The sequence below is a fragment of the Taudactylus pleione genome, unplaced genomic scaffold (genome assembly GCF_031769625.1).
Source record: "Taudactylus pleione unplaced genomic scaffold, aTauple2 ptg000462l, whole genome shotgun sequence".
NCBI lineage: Eukaryota > Metazoa > Chordata > Amphibia > Anura > Myobatrachidae > Taudactylus > Taudactylus pleione.
The window spans coordinates 2,395,039-2,415,672 of NW_028284864.1; the positions used below are offsets into that span (position 1 = coordinate 2,395,039).

Here is a 20,634-nt window from a genome sequence, read left to right on the forward strand (position 1 = left end):
CACAGGCTGCCCCATAGCCTCACGCACATACACACAACCCCCATAGCCTCACACACACATTCATACTGCCCCCATAGCCTCACACACACACACTCTACCCCATAGCCTCACTCGCACACATTCACACTGCCCCATAGCCTCACACACTCACACTGCCCCCATAGCCTCTCTCACACACACTACCCCCATAGCCTCACACACACACACACTGCCCCCATAACATCACACACACACACTGCTGCAATAGCCTCACACACACATTCACACTTCCCCCATAGCCTCACACACACTGCCCCCATAGCCTCACTCACACACTGCCCCCATAGCCTCACACACAAACACACACACTACCCCATAGCCTCACACACACACTACTCCCATAGCCTCACACAGACACACACACTGCCCCCATAGCCTCACACACACACTGCTCCATAGCCTCACACACACACACTGCCCCCATAGCCTCACTCACACACTACCCTCATAGCCTCACACACACACTCACACTGCCCCCATAGCCTCACACACACACTGCTCCCATAGCCTCACACACAAACACACACACTACACCATAGCCTCACATACACACACTACTCCCATAGCCTCAACACAGACACACACACTGCCCCCATAGCCTCACACACACACTGCTCCATAGCCGCACACACACACACACACACACACACTGCTCCATAGCCACACACACGCACACACTGATCCCATAGCCTCACACACACACACAGTACCCCATAGCCTCACGCACACGCTGCCCCCATAGCCTCACACACACACTGCTCCCATAGCGTCACACACACACTACTCCCATAGCCTCAACACACACTGGTCCCATAGGCACACACACTGCCCCCATAGCCTCACACACACACTGCCCCCATAGCCTCACACACACACTGCCCCCATAGCCTCACACATACACTGCTCCCATAGCCTCACACACACACTGCTCCCATAGCCTCACACACACACTGCTCCCATAGCCTCACACACACACTGCTCCCATAGCCTCACACACACACTGCTCCCATAGCCTCACACACACACTGCTCCCATAGCCTCACACACACACTGCCCCCATAGCCTCACACACACACTGCTCCCATAGCCTCACACACACACTGCTCCCATAGCCTCACACACACACTGCTCCCATAGCCTCACACACACACTGCTCCCATAGCCTCACACACACACTGCTCCCATAGCCTCACACACACACTGCTCCCATAGCCTCACACACACACTGCCCCCATAGCCTCTCACACACACTGCCCCCATAGCCTCTCACACACACTGCCCCCATAGCCTCACACACACACTTCCCCATAGCAGGGGCGTATCTATAATGGGTGCAGGGTGTCCCGTGTCCAGGGGGGGCCCTCACCGCACACCCTGCACCCATATTATTTAAAATGTACCTCTGCGAGATCCCGCGTCGAGTGTCAGCGCTGTACAAAAAGCCGGAAAAATGGCCGTGGTGGCCATTTTTCCAGCATCTCGCACATGCACAGTAGACTCCGGACACGCTCTAGTGCCCAGAATCTACTAATGCTGTGACCGGCCAGCCATGTCAGTCAGCTGCCGGCCGCTGGGAAGAGAGGAGTGGGCCCTGGACGGGGAATGCACACAGGCCCCCTCCTATCTAAAGACGTGCTTGCCCCATAGCCTCACACACGCTGCCTCATAGCCTCACACACAAGCTGCCCCATAGCCTCACACACACACACACACACACACACACACACACACACACACACACACACACACACACACACACTACCCCCATAGCCTCACACACACATTCACACTGCCCCATAGCCACACACACACTGCCCCCATAGCCTTACACACACACATTCACACTGCCCCCATAGCCACGCTCACACACTACCCCATAGCCTCACTCACACACTACCCCCATAGCCTCACACACACACATTCCCACTGCCCCAAAGCCTCACACACACACACACTGCCCCACATGCTCACACACACACTGCCCCCATCTATAATGGGTGCAGGGTGTGCGGTCATTTTTCCGGCGTTTTGCCCATGCGCAGTAGACTATGGGCACACTCTAGTGCTCAGAGTCTATTAATGCTCCGGTGACCAGCCAGCCGGGAAGAGAGGGGTGGGCCCTGGACGGGGAATGCACACATGCCTCCTCCTCTCTAAAGACGCCCCTGCACCATAGCCTCACACACACGCTGCCCCATAGCCTCACGCACATACACACAACCCCCATAGCCTCACACACACATTCATACTGCCCCCATAGCCTCACACACACACACTCTACCCCCATAGCCTCACTCGCACACATTCACACTGCCCCCATAGCCTCACACACTCACACTGCCCCCATAGCCTCTCTCACACACACTACCCCCATAGCCTCACACACACACACACACACTGCCCCCATAGCCTCACACACACACTGCTCCCATAGCGTCACACACACACTACTCCCATAGCCTCAACACACACTGGTCCCATAGGCACACACACTGCCCCCATAGCCTCACACACACACTGCCCCCATAGCCTCACACACACACTGCCCCCATAGCCTCACACACACACTGCCCCCATAGCCTCACACATACACTGCTCCCATAGCCTCACACACACACTGCTCCCATAGCCTCACACACACACTGCTCCCATAGCCTCACACACACACTGCTCCCATAGCCTCACACACACACTGCCCCCATAGCCTCACACACACACTGCTCCCATAGCCTCACACACACACTGCTCCCATAGCCTCACACACACACTGCTCCCATAGCCTCACACACACACTGCTCCCATAGCCTCACACACACACTGCTCCCATAGCCTCACACACACACTGCTCCCATAGCCTCACACACACACTGCTCCCATAGCCTCACACACACACTGCCCCCATAGCCTCTCACACACACTGCCCCCATAGCCTCTCACACACACTGCCCCCATAGCCTCACACACACACTTCCCCATAGCAGGGGCGTATCTATAATGGGTGCAGGGTGTCCCGTGTCCAGGGGGGGCCCTCACCGCACACCCTGCACCCATATTATTTAAAATGTACCTCTGCGAGATCCCGCGTCGAGTGTCAGCGCTGTACAAAAAGCCGGAAAAATGGCCGTGGTGGCCATTTTTCCAGCATCTCGCACATGCACAGTAGACTCCGGACACGCTCTAGTGCCCAGAATCTACTAATGCTGTGACCGGCCAGCCATGTCAGTCGGCTGCCGGCCGCTGGGAAGAGAGGAGTGGGCCCTGGACGGGGAATGCACACAGGCCCCCTCCTATCTAAAGACGTGCTTGCCCCATAGCCTCACACACGCTGCCTCATAGCCTCACACACACGCTGCCCCATAGCCTCACACACACACACACACACACACACACACACACACACACACACACACACACACACACACACACACACACACACACACACACACTACCCCCATGGCCTCACACACACATTCACACTGCCCCATAGCCACACACACACTGCCCCCATAGCCTCACACACACACATTCACACTGCCCCCATAGCCACGCTCACACACTACCCCATAGCCTCACTCACACACTACCCCCATAGCCTCACACACACACATTCCCACTGCCCCTATAGCCTCACACACACACACTGCCCCACATGCTCACACACACACTGCCCCCATCTATAATGGGTGCAGGGTGTGCGGTCATTTTTCCGGCGTTTTGCCCATGCGCAGTAGACTATGGGCACACTCTAGTGCTCAGAGTCTATTAATGCTCCGGTGACCGGCCAGCCGCGTCAGTCGGCTGCCGGCCGCCGGGAAGAGAGGGGTGGGCCCTGGACGGGGAATGCGCACATGCCTCCTCCTCTCTAAAGACGCCCCTGCACCATAGCCTCACACACATGCTGCCCCATAGCCTCACGCACATACACACAACCCCCATAGCCTCACACACACATTCATACTGCCCCCATAGCCTCACACACACACACTCTACCCCATAGCCTCACTCGCACACATTCACACTGCCCCATAGCCTCACACACTCACACTGCCCCCATAGCCTCTCTCACACACACTACCCCCATAGCCTCACACACACACACACTGCCCCCATAACATCACACACACACACTGCTGCAATAGCCTCACACACACATTCACACTTCCCCCATAGCCTCACACACACTGCCCCCATAGCCTCACTCACACACTGCCCCCATAGCCTCACACACAAACACACACACTACCCCATAGCCTCACACACACACTACTCCCATAGCCTCACACAGACACACACACTGCCCCCATAGCCTCACACACACACTGCTCCATAGCCTCACACACACACACTGCCCCCATAGCCTCACTCACACACTACCCTCATAGCCTCACACACACACTCACACTGCCCCCATAGCCTCACACACACACTGCTCCCATAGCCTCACACACAAACACACACACTACACCATAGCCTCACATACACACACTACTCCCATAGCCTCAACACAGACACACACACTGCCCCCATAGCCTCACACACACACTGCTCCATAGCCGCACACACACACACACACACACTGCTCCATAGCCACACACACGCACACACTGATCCCATAGCCTCACACACACACACAGTACCCCATAGCCTCACGCACACGCTGCCCCCATAGCCTCACACACACACTGCTCCCATAGCGTCACACACACACTACTCCCATAGCCTCAACACACACTGGTCCCATAGGCACACACACTGCCCCCATAGCCTCACACACACACTGCCCCCATAGCCTCACACACACACTGCCCCCATAGCCTCACACATACACTGCTCCCATAGCCTCACACACACACTGCTCCCATAGCCTCACACACACACTGCTCCCATAGCCTCACACACACACTGCTCCCATAGCCTCACACACACACTGCTCCCATAGCCTCACACACACACTGCTCCCATAGCCTCACACACACACTGCCCCCATAGCCTCACACACACACTGCTCCCATAGCCTCACACACACACTGCTCCCATAGCCTCACACACACACTGCTCCCATAGCCTCACACACACACTGCTCCCATAGCCTCACACACACACTGCTCCCATAGCCTCACACACACACTGCTCCCATAGCCTCACACACACACTGCCCCCATAGCCTCACACACACACTGCCCCCATAGCCTCTCACACACACTGCCCCCATAGCCTCTCACACACACTGCCCCCATAGCCTCACACACACACTTCCCCATAGCAGGGGCGTATCTATAATGGGTGCAGGGTGTCCCGTGTCCAGGGGGGGCCCTCACCGCACACCCTGCACCCATATTATTTAAAATGTACCTCTGCGAGATCCCGCGTCGAGTGTCAGCGCTGTACAAAAAGCCGGAAAAATGGCCGTGGTGGCCATTTTTCCAGCATCTCGCACATGCACAGTAGACTCCGGACACGCTCTAGTGCCCAGAATCTACTAATGCTGTGACCGGCCAGCCATGTCAGTCGGCTGCCGGCCGCTGGGAAGAGAGGAGTGGGCCCTGGACGGGGAATGCACACAGGCCCCCTCCTATCTAAAGACGTGCTTGCCCCATAGCCTCACACACGCTGCCTCATAGCCTCACACACACGCTGCCCCATAGCCTCACACACACACACACACACACACACACACACACACACACACACACACACACACTACCCCCATAGCCTCACACACACATTCACACTGCCCCATAGCCACACACACACTGCCCCCATAGCCTCACACCCACGCTCACACACTACCCCATAGCCTCACTCACACACTACCCCCATAGCCTCACACACACACATTCCCACTGCCCCTATAGCCTCACACACACACACTGCCCCACATGCTCACACACACACTGCCCCCATCTATAATGGGTGCAGGGTGTGCGGTCATTTTTCCGGCGTTTTGCCCATGCGCAGTAGACTATGGGCACACTCTAGTGCTCAGAGTCTATTAATGCTCCGGTGACCGGCCAGCCGCGTCAGTCGGCTGCCGGCCGCCGGGAAGAGAGGGGTGGGCCCTGGACGGGGAATGCACACATGCCTCCTCCTCTCTAAAGACGCCCCTGCACCATAGCCTCACACACAGGCTGCCCCATAGCCTCACGCACATACACACAACCCCCATAGCCTCACACACACATTCATACTGCCCCCATAGCCTCACACACACACACTCTACCCCATAGCCTCACTCGCACACATTCACACTGCCCCATAGCCTCACACACTCACACTGCCCCCATAGCCTCTCTCACACACACTACCCCCATAGCCTCACACACACACACACTGCCCCCATAACATCACACACACACACTGCTGCAATAGCCTCACACACACATTCACACTTCCCCCATAGCCTCACACACACTGCCCCCATAGCCTCACTCACACACTGCCCCCATAGCCTCACACACAAACACACACACTACCCCATAGCCTCACACACACACTACTCCCATAGCCTCACACAGACACACACACTGCCCCCATAGCCTCACACACACACTGCTCCATAGCCTCACACACACACACTGCCCCCATAGCCTCACTCACACACTACCCTCATAGCCTCACACACACACTCACACTGCCCCCATAGCCTCACACACACACTGCTCCCATAGCCTCACACACAAACACACACACTACACCATAGCCTCACATACACACACTACTCCCATAGCCTCAACACAGACACACACACTGCCCCCATAGCCTCACACACACACTGCTCCATAGCCGCACACACACACACACACACACTGCTCCATAGCCACACACACGCACACACTGATCCCATAGCCTCACACACACACACAGTACCCCATAGCCTCACGCACACGCTGCCCCCATAGCCTCACACACACACTGCTCCCATAGCGTCACACACACACTACTCCCATAGCCTCAACACACACTGGTCCCATAGGCACACACACTGCCCCCATAGCCTCACACACACACTGCCCCCATAGCCTCACACACACACTGCCCCCATAGCCTCACACATACACTGCTCCCATAGCCTCACACACACACTGCTCCCATAGCCTCACACACACACTGCTCCCATAGCCTCACACACACACTGCTCCCATAGCCTCACACACACACTGCTCCCATAGCCTCACACACACACTGCTCCCATAGCCTCACACACACACTGCCCCCATAGCCTCACACACACACTGCTCCCATAGCCTCACACACACACTGCTCCCATAGCCTCACACACACACTGCTCCCATAGCCTCACACACACACTGCTCCCATAGCCTCACACACACACTGCTCCCATAGCCTCACACACACACTGCTCCCATAGCCTCACACACACACTGCCCCCATAGCCTCTCACACACACTGCCCCCATAGCCTCTCACACACACTGCCCCCATAGCCTCACACACACACTTCCCCATAGCAGGGGCGTATCTATAATGGGTGCAGGGTGTCCCGTGTCCAGGGGGGGCCCTCACCGCACACCCTGCACCCATATTATTTAAAATGTACCTCTGCGAGATCCCGCGTCGAGTGTCAGCGCTGTACAAAAAGCCGGAAAAATGGCCGTGGTGGCCATTTTTCCAGCATCTCGCACATGCACAGTAGACTCCGGACACGCTCTAGTGCCCAGAATCTACTAATGCTGTGACCGGCCAGCCATGTCAGTCAGCTGCCGGCCGCTGGGAAGAGAGGAGTGGGCCCTGGACGGGGAATGCACACAGGCCCCCTCCTATCTAAAGACGTGCTTGCCCCATAGCCTCACACACGCTGCCTCATAGCCTCACACACAAGCTGCCCCATAGCCTCACACACACACACACACACACACACACACACACACACACACACACACACACTACCCCCATAGCCTCACACACACATTCACACTGCCCCATAGCCACACACACACTGCCCCCATAGCCTTACACACACACATTCACACTGCCCCCATAGCCACGCTCACACACTACCCCATAGCCTCACTCACACACTACCCCCATAGCCTCACACACACACATTCCCACTGCCCCAAAGCCTCACACACACACACACTGCCCCACATGCTCACACACACACTGCCCCCATCTATAATGGGTGCAGGGTGTGCGGTCATTTTTCCGGCGTTTTGCCCATGCGCAGTAGACTATGGGCACACTCTAGTGCTCAGAGTCTATTAATGCTCCGGTGACCAGCCAGCCGGGAAGAGAGGGGTGGGCCCTGGACGGGGAATGCACACATGCCTCCTCCTCTCTAAAGACGCCCCTGCACCATAGCCTCACACACACGCTGCCCCATAGCCTCACGCACATACACACAACCCCCATAGCCTCACACACACATTCATACTGCCCCCATAGCCTCACACACACACACTCTACCCCCATAGCCTCACTCGCACACATTCACACTGCCCCCATAGCCTCACACACTCACACTGCCCCCATAGCCTCTCTCACACACACTACCCCCATAGCCTCACACACACACACACACACTGCCCCCATAGCCTCACACACACACTGCTCCCATAGCGTCACACACACACTACTCCCATAGCCTCAACACACACTGGTCCCATAGGCACACACACTGCCCCCATAGCCTCACACACACACTGCCCCCATAGCCTCACACACACACTGCCCCCATAGCCTCACACACACACTGCCCCCATAGCCTCACACATACACTGCTCCCATAGCCTCACACACACACTGCTCCCATAGCCTCACACACACACTGCTCCCATAGCCTCACACACACACTGCTCCCATAGCCTCACACACACACTGCCCCCATAGCCTCACACACACACTGCTCCCATAGCCTCACACACACACTGCTCCCATAGCCTCACACACACACTGCTCCCATAGCCTCACACACACACTGCTCCCATAGCCTCACACACACACTGCTCCCATAGCCTCACACACACACTGCTCCCATAGCCTCACACACACACTGCTCCCATAGCCTCACACACACACTGCCCCCATAGCCTCTCACACACACTGCCCCCATAGCCTCTCACACACACTGCCCCCATAGCCTCACACACACACTTCCCCATAGCAGGGGCGTATCTATAATGGGTGCAGGGTGTCCCGTGTCCAGGGGGGGCCCTCACCGCACACCCTGCACCCATATTATTTAAAATGTACCTCTGCGAGATCCCGCGTCGAGTGTCAGCGCTGTACAAAAAGCCGGAAAAATGGCCGTGGTGGCCATTTTTCCAGCATCTCGCACATGCACAGTAGACTCCGGACACGCTCTAGTGCCCAGAATCTACTAATGCTGTGACCGGCCAGCCATGTCAGTCGGCTGCCGGCCGCTGGGAAGAGAGGAGTGGGCCCTGGACGGGGAATGCACACAGGCCCCCTCCTATCTAAAGACGTGCTTGCCCCATAGCCTCACACACGCTGCCTCATAGCCTCACACACACGCTGCCCCATAGCCTCACACACACACACACACACACACACACACACACACACACACACACACACACACACACACACACTACCCCCATGGCCTCACACACACATTCACACTGCCCCATAGCCACACACACACTGCCCCCATAGCCTCACACACACACATTCACACTGCCCCCATAGCCACGCTCACACACTACCCCATAGCCTCACTCACACACTACCCCCATAGCCTCACACACACACATTCCCACTGCCCCTATAGCCTCACACACACACACTGCCCCACATGCTCACACACACACTGCCCCCATCTATAATGGGTGCAGGGTGTGCGGTCATTTTTCCGGCGTTTTGCCCATGCGCAGTAGACTATGGGCACACTCTAGTGCTCAGAGTCTATTAATGCTCCGGTGACCGGCCAGCCGCGTCAGTCGGCTGCCGGCCGCCGGGAAGAGAGGGGTGGGCCCTGGACGGGGAATGCGCACATGCCTCCTCCTCTCTAAAGACGCCCCTGCACCATAGCCTCACACACATGCTGCCCCATAGCCTCACGCACATACACACAACCCCCATAGCCTCACACACACATTCATACTGCCCCCATAGCCTCACACACACACACTCTACCCCATAGCCTCACTCGCACACATTCACACTGCCCCATAGCCTCACACACTCACACTGCCCCCATAGCCTCTCTCACACACACTACCCCCATAGCCTCACACACACACACACTGCCCCCATAACATCACACACACACACACTGCTGCAATAGCCTCACACACACATTCACACTTCCCCCATAGCCTCACACACACTGCCCCCATAGCCTCACTCACACACTGCCCCCATAGCCTCACACACAAACACACACACTACCCCATAGCCTCACACACACACTACTCCCATAGCCTCACACAGACACACACACTGCCCCCATAGCCTCACACACACACTGCTCCATAGCCTCACACACACACACTGCCCCCATAGCCTCACTCACACACTACCCTCATAGCCTCACACACACACTCACACTGCCCCCATAGCCTCACACACACACTGCTCCCATAGCCTCACACACAAACACACACACTACACCATAGCCTCACATACACACACTACTCCCATAGCCTCAACACAGACACACACACTGCCCCCATAGCCTCACACACACACTGCTCCATAGCCGCACACACACACACACACACACTGCTCCATAGCCACACACACGCACACACTGATCCCATAGCCTCACACACACACACAGTACCCCATAGCCTCACGCACACGCTGCCCCCATAGCCTCACACACACACTGCTCCCATAGCGTCACACACACACTACTCCCATAGCCTCAACACACACTGGTCCCATAGGCACACACACTGCCCCCATAGCCTCACACACACACTGCCCCCATAGCCTCACACACACACTGCCCCCATAGCCTCACACACACACTGCTCCCATAGCCTCACACACACACTGCTCCCATAGCCTCACACACACACTGCTCCCATAGCCTCACACACACACTGCTCCCATAGCCTCACACACACACTGCTCCCATAGCCTCACACACACACTGCTCCCATAGCCTCACACACACACTGCCCCCATAGCCTCACACACACACTGCTCCCATAGCCTCACACACACACTGCTCCCATAGCCTCACACACACACTGCTCCCATAGCCTCACACACACACTGCTCCCATAGCCTCACACACACACTGCTCCCATAGCCTCACACACACACTGCTCCCATAGCCTCACACACACACTGCTCCCATAGCCTCACACACACACTGCCCCCATAGCCTCACACACACACTGCCCCCATAGCCTCTCACACACACTGCCCCCATAGCCTCTCACACACACTGCCCCCATAGCCTCACACACACACTTCCCCATAGCAGGGGCGTATCTATAATGGGTGCAGGGTGTCCCGTGTCCAGGGGGGGCCCTCACCGCACACCCTGCACCCATATTATTTAAAATGTACCTCTGCGAGATCCCGCGTCGAGTGTCAGCGCTGTACAAAAAGCCGGAAAAATGGCCGTGGTGGCCATTTTTCCAGCATCTCGCACATGCACAGTAGACTCCGGACACGCTCTAGTGCCCAGAATCTACTAATGCTGTGACCGGCCAGCCATGTCAGTCAGCTGCCGGCCGCTGGGAAGAGAGGAGTGGGCCCTGGACGGGGAATGCACACAGGCCCCCTCCTATCTAAAGACGTGCTTGCCCCATAGCCTCACACACGCTGCCTCATAGCCTCACACACAAGCTGCCCCATAGCCTCACACACACACACACACACACACACACACACACACACACACACACACTACCCCCATGGCCTCACACACACATTCACACTGCCCCATAGCCACACACACACTGCCCCCATAGCCTCACACACACACATTCACACTGCCCCCATAGCCACGCTCACACACTACCCCATAGCCTCACTCACACACTACCCCCATAGCCTCACACACACACATTCCCACTGCCCCTATAGCCTCACACACACACACTGCCCCACATGCTCACACACACACTGCCCCCATCTATAATGGGTGCAGGGTGTGCGGTCATTTTTCCGGCGTTTTGCCCATGCGCAGTAGACTATGGGCACACTCTAGTGCTCAGAGTCTATTAATGCTCCGGTGACCGGCCAGCCGCGTCAGTCGGCTGCCGGCCGCCGGGAAGAGAGGGGTGGGCCCTGGACGGGGAATGCACACATGCCTCCTCCTCTCTAAAGACGCCCCTGCACCATAGCCTCACACACATGCTGCCCCATAGCCTCACGCACATACACACAACCCCCATAGCCTCACACACACATTCATACTGCCCCCATAGCCTCACACACACACACTCTACCCCATAGCCTCACTCGCACACATTCACACTGCCCCATAGCCTCACACACTCACACTGCCCCCATAGCCTCTCTCACACACACTACCCCCATAGCCTCACACACACACACACTGCCCCCATAACATCACACACACACACTGCTGCAATAGCCTCACACACACATTCACACTTCCCCCATAGCCTCACACACACTGCCCCCATAGCCTCACTCACACACTGCCCCCATAGCCTCACACACAAACACACACACTACCCCATAGCCTCACACACACACTACTCCCATAGCCTCACACAGACACACACACTGCCCCCATAGCCTCACACACACACTGCTCCATAGCCTCACACACACACACTGCCCCCATAGCCTCACTCACACACTACCCTCATAGCCTCACACACACACTCACACTGCCCCCATAGCCTCACACACACACTGCTCCCATAGCCTCACACACAAACACACACACTACACCATAGCCTCACATACACACACTACTCCCATAGCCTCAACACAGACACACACACTGCCCCCATAGCCTCACACACACACTGCTCCATAGCCGCACACACACACACACACACACACTGCTCCATAGCCACACACACGCACACACTGATCCCATAGCCTCACACACACACACAGTACCCCATAGCCTCACGCACACGCTGCCCCCATAGCCTCACACACACACTGCTCCCATAGCGTCACACACACACTACTCCCATAGCCTCAACACACACTGGTCCCATAGGCACACACACTGCCCCCATAGCCTCACACACACACTGCCCCCATAGCCTCACACACACACTGCCCCCATAGCCTCACACATACACTGCTCCCATAGCCTCACACACACACTGCTCCCATAGCCTCACACACACACTGCTCCCATAGCCTCACACACACACTGCTCCCATAGCCTCACACACACACTGCTCCCATAGCCTCACACACACACTGCCCCCATAGCCTCACACACACACTGCTCCCATAGCCTCACACACACACTGCTCCCATAGCCTCACACACACACTGCTCCCATAGCCTCACACACACACTGCTCCCATAGCCTCACACACACACTGCTCCCATAGCCTCACACACACACTGCTCCCATAGCCTCACACACACACTGCTCCCATAGCCTCACACACACACTGCCCCCATAGCCTCTCACACACACTGCCCCCATAGCCTCTCACACACACTGCCCCCATAGCCTCACACACACACTTCCCCATAGCAGGGGCGTATCTATAATGGGTGCAGGGTGTCCCGTGTCCAGGGGGGGCCCTCACCGCACACCCTGCACCCATATTATTTAAAATGTACCTCTGCGAGATCCCGCGTCGAGTGTCAGCGCTGTACAAAAAGCCGGAAAAATGGCCGTGGTGGCCATTTTTCCAGCATCTCGCACATGCACAGTAGACTCCGGACACGCTCTAGTGCCCAGAATCTACTAATGCTGTGACCGGCCAGCCATGTCAGTCAGCTGCCGGCCGCTGGGAAGAGAGGAGTGGGCCCTGGACGGGGAATGCACACAGGCCCCCTCCTATCTAAAGACGTGCTTGCCCCATAGCCTCACACACGCTGCCTCATAGCCTCACACACAAGCTGCCCCATAGCCTCACACACACACACACACACACACACACACACACACACACACACACACACACACACACACTACCCCCATAGCCTCACACACACATTCACACTGCCCCATAGCCACACACACACTGCCCCCATAGCCTTACACACACACATTCACACTGCCCCCATAGCCACGCTCACACACTACCCCATAGCCTCACTCACACACTACCCCCATAGCCTCACACACACACATTCCCACTGCCCCAAAGCCTCACACACACACACACTGCCCCACATGCTCACACACACACTGCCCCCATCTATAATGGGTGCAGGGTGTGCGGTCATTTTTCCGGCGTTTTGCCCATGCGCAGTAGACTATGGGCACACTCTAGTGCTCAGAGTCTATTAATGCTCCGGTGACCAGCCAGCCGGGAAGAGAGGGGTGGGCCCTGGACGGGGAATGCACACATGCCTCCTCCTCTCTAAAGACGCCCCTGCACCATAGCCTCACACACACGCTGCCCCATAGCCTCACGCACATACACACAACCCCCATAGCCTCACACACACATTCATACTGCCCCCATAGCCTCACACACACACACTCTACCCCCATAGCCTCACTCGCACACATTCACACTGCCCCCATAGCCTCACACACTCACACTGCCCCCATAGCCTCTCTCACACACACTACCCCCATAGCCTCACACACACACACACACACTGCCCCCATAACATCACACACACACTGCTGCAGTAGCCTCACACACACATTCACACTGCCCCCATAGCCTCACACACACTGCCCCCATAGCCTCACTCACACACTGCCCCCATAGCCTCACTCACACACTACCCTCATAGCCTCACACACACACTCACACTCCCCCCATAGCCTCACACACACACTGCTCCCATAGCCTCACACACAAACACACACACTACCCCATAGCCTCACACACACACTACTCCCATAGCCTCACACAGACACACTCACTGCCCCCATAGCCTCACACACACACTGCTCCATAGCCACACACACACACACACACACACACACACACACACACACACACACACACTGCCGCAAAGCCTTACACACGTTGCATACTTAAATACCTTCCCAGAAGGTGTGGAAGGGTCACCGGGGTTTCTTTAGAGTGGAAGGGGCCCGTGTGCATTCTCCGACTGATGTGGCTGGCCAGCCACCGGAGCATTAGTAGACTCTGTGCACTAGAGTGTTCCTGGAATCTACTGTGCATGTGCAAAACGCTGTCAAAATGGCGGCGGCCATATTTCCGGCTTTTTGTACAGCGATGATACCCAGCGCGAGATCTCTGGTTGTAAGTTTTAAATAATATGGGTGCAGGGTGTGCGGTGCGTGCCCCCTGGACCCGGGGGCCCGTGTGCACCGTACACCCTGCACCCATTATAGATATGCCCCTGGAGGGTCATGATTTTTCAGGCAGTCCCCCACACCCCTCGAAGAGTGGCCAGATCTCCCGCGTCCCGCCCACTTCCAAGTAAAGTGGCCAGGACGTGAAGATAATACCACCGGGAATCGCGGTGTGTATGGAGGGGGTGGGGCTAAATTGAGGGGACCGAATAATTTTAGCCCCGCCCCTCCCTACGGGCCCACGAATCATAGCATTTGACGCGATAGCTCAAAACCGGGGGGCAATAAAAAAAATTTAGGCAAGTATGATACACTGCCCCCATTGTGTCACACAAACACACACTGTCCCCATAGCCTCACACAAACACACACTGGCCCCAATGCCTCACACAAACACACACTATCCTATATAGCCTCACACAAACACACAGCCTCCATGGTACCACTCTCAGGTACCTACTCCTGATTGGCTGAAGAGGGGAATTTGCTTAACAAAGAGAGATCATCCTTCTGTACCACTTATCACATTATCTCACCTAAGCTCTTCTTCCTTTTCCTACCACTCCTAACCCACCATCTGTTCATATACCCCCTTCTATATTCCACCTTATCCTCACCTGTCTGTGTATGCACTTTCCTTCATCATTCCTGGAACTTTGTTATTTATACAATGCCATATTTTGTGGCATTGGGGAATGTCCTCACCTGCATCACTGGGAGATTCTCTCTTCATCCTCAGGGGACCCTGGGAGATAAAGTGCTGCTGAGACTCGGACACTAATGATCTCCTGCGTCTGCGTCCATCTCCCAATGATTTCATGATGCATCCTTGGTTGCAGCGAGTATTTGGCTCCCCCATCTTACACAGGATCACAGTGCAACTTATGTAAACCTTAGGGTGCAACAACATTGTTATTAATATTAACACAATGTGGAAACGGCATCATGAACTCTTAAGCCAGGTACACAGTAGACGATGTGTGTACCCAGCGACAGCAGATGCGACGGGACGATATATTGGGCGATCCGTACACATTCATGATCTGATGTACGACTGTCCGAAAGTTACTACCCCCGCCGCATCCAGAAGCATGGTGTCGTTCCTCGAATCTTCAGATTGGCCTGCACTGAAGATACACCGAACGACGCGCGGAAGTGTGCAATAGTGCTTACACACTGGACGATGTGGACGATTTGTCATTCCGATTTGTTGGAAACTGCCAAATCATCCAACACATCGTCTAATGTGTACACAGCTTAAGGCAGTCCTATTGTGGGCAGCTAGGGCATTCTCCCATTAATACACCTTCATGCCTCTCACACCTTATACTACCTAATATGAGATACCAAAGCTATACAGAGCATATATTCTTATTCCTCTTCTCTCCCCTAACGGGCCATCGGGGATGACCATATACTGCCTCTATTTGCTGCTAAGTCTACTCCAGAGCACATGGATGAGTACAAATACTATTTCTATATGATATGAAGGCTTTTATATGTTGATATCTTTTTTGCTACTGTATTAAAAACTGATTTTTTTTTTGTGGACATTTGAAATCATGGTGGTGTGCTGGTTTCCTTAAGTTTACCCTTGCTGGATAACTTTTGCTGCTATTTCTATATATACAGTATATATAACTGTATGTAGGAGCATTGTATTGTGCTCTCCGTAACTGACCCTATATCACATGTGCGTCAGTCAATGGGAGCAATGTCTCAGGAGATAGGGCCAGATAATTAGAGGATCTTTCACAGATATAAATCTGTAGATGGGTGGAATTACCATGCTGTCTCTCAGCCAGCGTTTCTCTTGGGGGGCCGATTCTGACTAATTCAGATATGTACGCAACACCTACATTTCCCCAGTTGAGTGATAATCGGCCTGCTGCGTAAGTATCATGGTCAAACTGCACACACGGCAAGGTATCTTAGCGATGCCGCTCACGGTGGGAATTTCTTTGGAAGGTGACTGACATTCAGGGACCATTTAGGGACGGTGTCGGCGCGCGACAACCGTTTATGGGACATGTCTCAGCCTACAACTGCGATCCCATATGCAGATAGAGTGATTCCAGTGTCTCAGTTCAGGCGGCTATGCTGCAGAGCTATAGGGCTACTCCGATGGCTGATTATCGATGATTTGCGATGGCGGCTGCGAATGTGCATACTCTTGCCGACTTCTTTATCGCCTCTCTGGGAGAAGCTCAGAGGGGAGATGTAGCTGGCCAATTCAGGGGGGTGGGGCCAGGCTCCTATGTCATTAGGCCCCGTCCCCATCATGGTAATAATTCTACGAATCACTGGAACGCGAGGAGGGGGTGGGGCTTAATGATGAATTTTCGCATTATTTAGCCCTGCGCCCTCTATATGGAGCCACAATTTCCCGCAATTATCTCCCCATCCTGCCCACTTCACTAGGAAGTGGGTGAGATGCGGGAAATCCGGACACCCTTCCGGGGATGCAGGGGGCTACCCAAAAATTAGTGAGCCTCCTGCAACTTATGGGAAAGTAGGTAATTATGCGTATGTGTATGCAGTTGCTTTGATTTATAATCTCCTCGGTGGGCGTCTCAATACAATATCTTGGCGTTTGCGACAAATGCATATTTTCGCAGAGCAGCTGTGTATGGGATTGGAGCTGCGATTGCATTAGTATTACATATCGGAATCAGGCCCCCAGTTGAGATAAAGTAAAGGCCCCCATACATCAGCAATCGATTGTGGCAATTCTGCAATGTAATGTATGGGCTTCACAAACCGCAGATTGCAACCAAAAAGTGATTGGAATTGGTAAATCAGATTGTCCAACATGTTGGATTTCACAGATGGATTGGGGCTGTAGATTGGTGGTGTATGGCCATGATCAGCAGATTTGCAGACCGTTACCAGTAAAATAATGGGCCTTTCAAGATTGGCAGATCTGTGTTTTCTGAAAATGATCTGCGAATCACTGAAAAAGATCTGTAGTGTATGGGCGCAGATTGCTAGATTGGGAAATCCTAACATCGGGCAATAAATCTTCAAATTGTTCAATTGTGGTTTTCAGATTGCTGATGTATGGGGGCCTTAAATTTGCACATGGGCAGAACCGTATTGCACTGCAGTAAGGGGGGCAGACGTAAATGTGCATAGAGATTTAGATGTGAGAGGAGTGTGTAGAAGCTCAAATCTAAAGTGTAATAATAAAACTGCCAAGCATTTGTGGGCTACATGTGTTTACCCCGCATGCAAAAAAAAAAAATTACATATATATATATATTACAGTCAGGTCCATAAATATTGGGACATTGATATAATTTTCAGATTTTGGCCTCTATTCACCACCACAATGGTTTTGAAATGAAACAAACAAGATGTGCTTTAACTGCAAACTTTCAGATTTAATTTGAGGGTAATTACATCCAAATCGGGTGAACGGTGTAGGAATTACAACAGTTTCAATATGTGCCTCCCACTTTTTAAGGGTCCAAAAGTAATGGGACTATCAACTCAAAAGCTATTTCATGGACAGGTGTGGCCTATTCCCTCGTTATTTCATTATCAATTAAGCAGGTAAAAGGTCTGGAGTTGATTCTAGGTGTGACATTTGCATTTGGAATCAGTTGCTGTCGACTCTCAATATGAGATCCAAAGAGCTGTCACTATCAGTGAAGCAAGCCATCATTAGGCTGAAAAATCAAAACAAACCCATCAGAGAGATAGCAAAAACATTAGTGTGGCCAAATCAACTGTTTGGAACATTCTTAAAAAGAAAGAATGCATCGGAGAGCTCAGCAACACCAAAAGACCCAGAAGACCACGGAAAACAACTGTGGTGGATGACAAAAGAATTATTTCCCTGGTGAAGAAAAACCCCTTCACAACAGTTGGCCAAATCAAGAAAACTCTCCAGGAGGTAGATGTATATGTGTCAAAGTCAACAATCAAGAGAAGACTTCACAAGAATGAATATAGAGGGTTCACCACAAGATGCAAACCATTGGTGAACCACAAAAACAGGAAGACCAGATTAGAGTTTGCCAAACAACATCTAAAAAAGACATTACAGTTCTGGAACAACATCCTATTGACAGATGAGACAAAGATCAACTTGTACCAGAGTGATGGGAAGAGAAGAGAAGGAAAGGAACTGCTCATGATCCAAAACATACCACCTCATCAGTGAAGCATGGTGGTGGTAGTGTCATGGCGTGGGCATGTATGGCTGCCAATGGAACTGGTTCCCTTGTATTTATTGATGATGTGACTGCTGACAAAAGCAGCAGAATGAATTCTGAAGTGTTTTGGGCAATATTATATGCTCATATTCAGTCAAATGCTTCAGAACTCATTGGACAGCGCTTCACAGTGCAGATGGACAATGACCCGAAGCATACTGCAAAAGCAACCAAAGAGTTTTTTAAGGCTAAAAAGTGGAATGTTATGAAATGGCCAAGTCAATCCCCTGACCTGAATCCGATTGAGCATGCATTTCACTTGATGAAGACAAAACTGAAGGAAAAATGCCCCAAGAACAAGCAGAAACTGAAGACATTTGCAGTAGAGGCCTGGCAGAGCATCACCAGGGATGAAACCCAGCGTCTGGTGATGTCTATGCGTTCCAGACTTCAGGCTGTAATTGCCTGCAAAGGATTTGCAACAAAGTATTAAAAAGTGAAAGTTAGATTTAGGATTGTTTAGTTTGTCCCATTACTTTTGGCCCCTTAAAAAGTGGGAGGCACATATAGAAACCGTTGTAATTAATACACCGTTCACCTGATTTGGATGTAATTACCCTCAAATTAAATCTGAAAGTCTGCAGTTAAAGCACATCTTGTTTGTTTCATTTCAAAGCCATTGTGGTGGTGAATAGAGGACAAAATATGAAAATTCTGTCAATGTCCCAATATTTATGGACCTGACTGTATGTATATATATATATATATATATATATATATATATACATACACACACACACACACATTGCACCGCCTGCATTGCAACATGGTTTGTTCTTAGAGCTAAGTTATGGGGCCCATCCATCAGCGATGGATTGCTGCAATCCCGCGATGCTGCAACCTGGCATCGCTGGATCGCAGAAACCCAACATGTTGGATTTTCCAGATTTGACGATCGCAATCATCAAATGATCGCAGATTGGCATTTCCGATCGCATCGCAGGATCGCGGAAATACCTGTCAGATGTATGGGCACCAT

The 20,634-nt window shown here is 53.4% G+C and overlaps 1 protein-coding gene across 1 annotated transcript in view; it reads right to left on the reverse strand.

The window, feature by feature from the left end:
• The window catches only part of LOC148504688 (uncharacterized), an 87,738-nt gene that overhangs the window by 5,278 nt on the left and 61,826 nt on the right, over window positions 1-20,634 (reverse strand). The window contains exon 12 of the mRNA XM_088448618.1: window positions 16,141-16,327. Coding sequence (XP_088304744.1) covers window positions 16,141-16,327 — 187 coding nt within the window. The remainder of the gene's footprint in view (window positions 1-16,140; window positions 16,328-20,634) is intronic.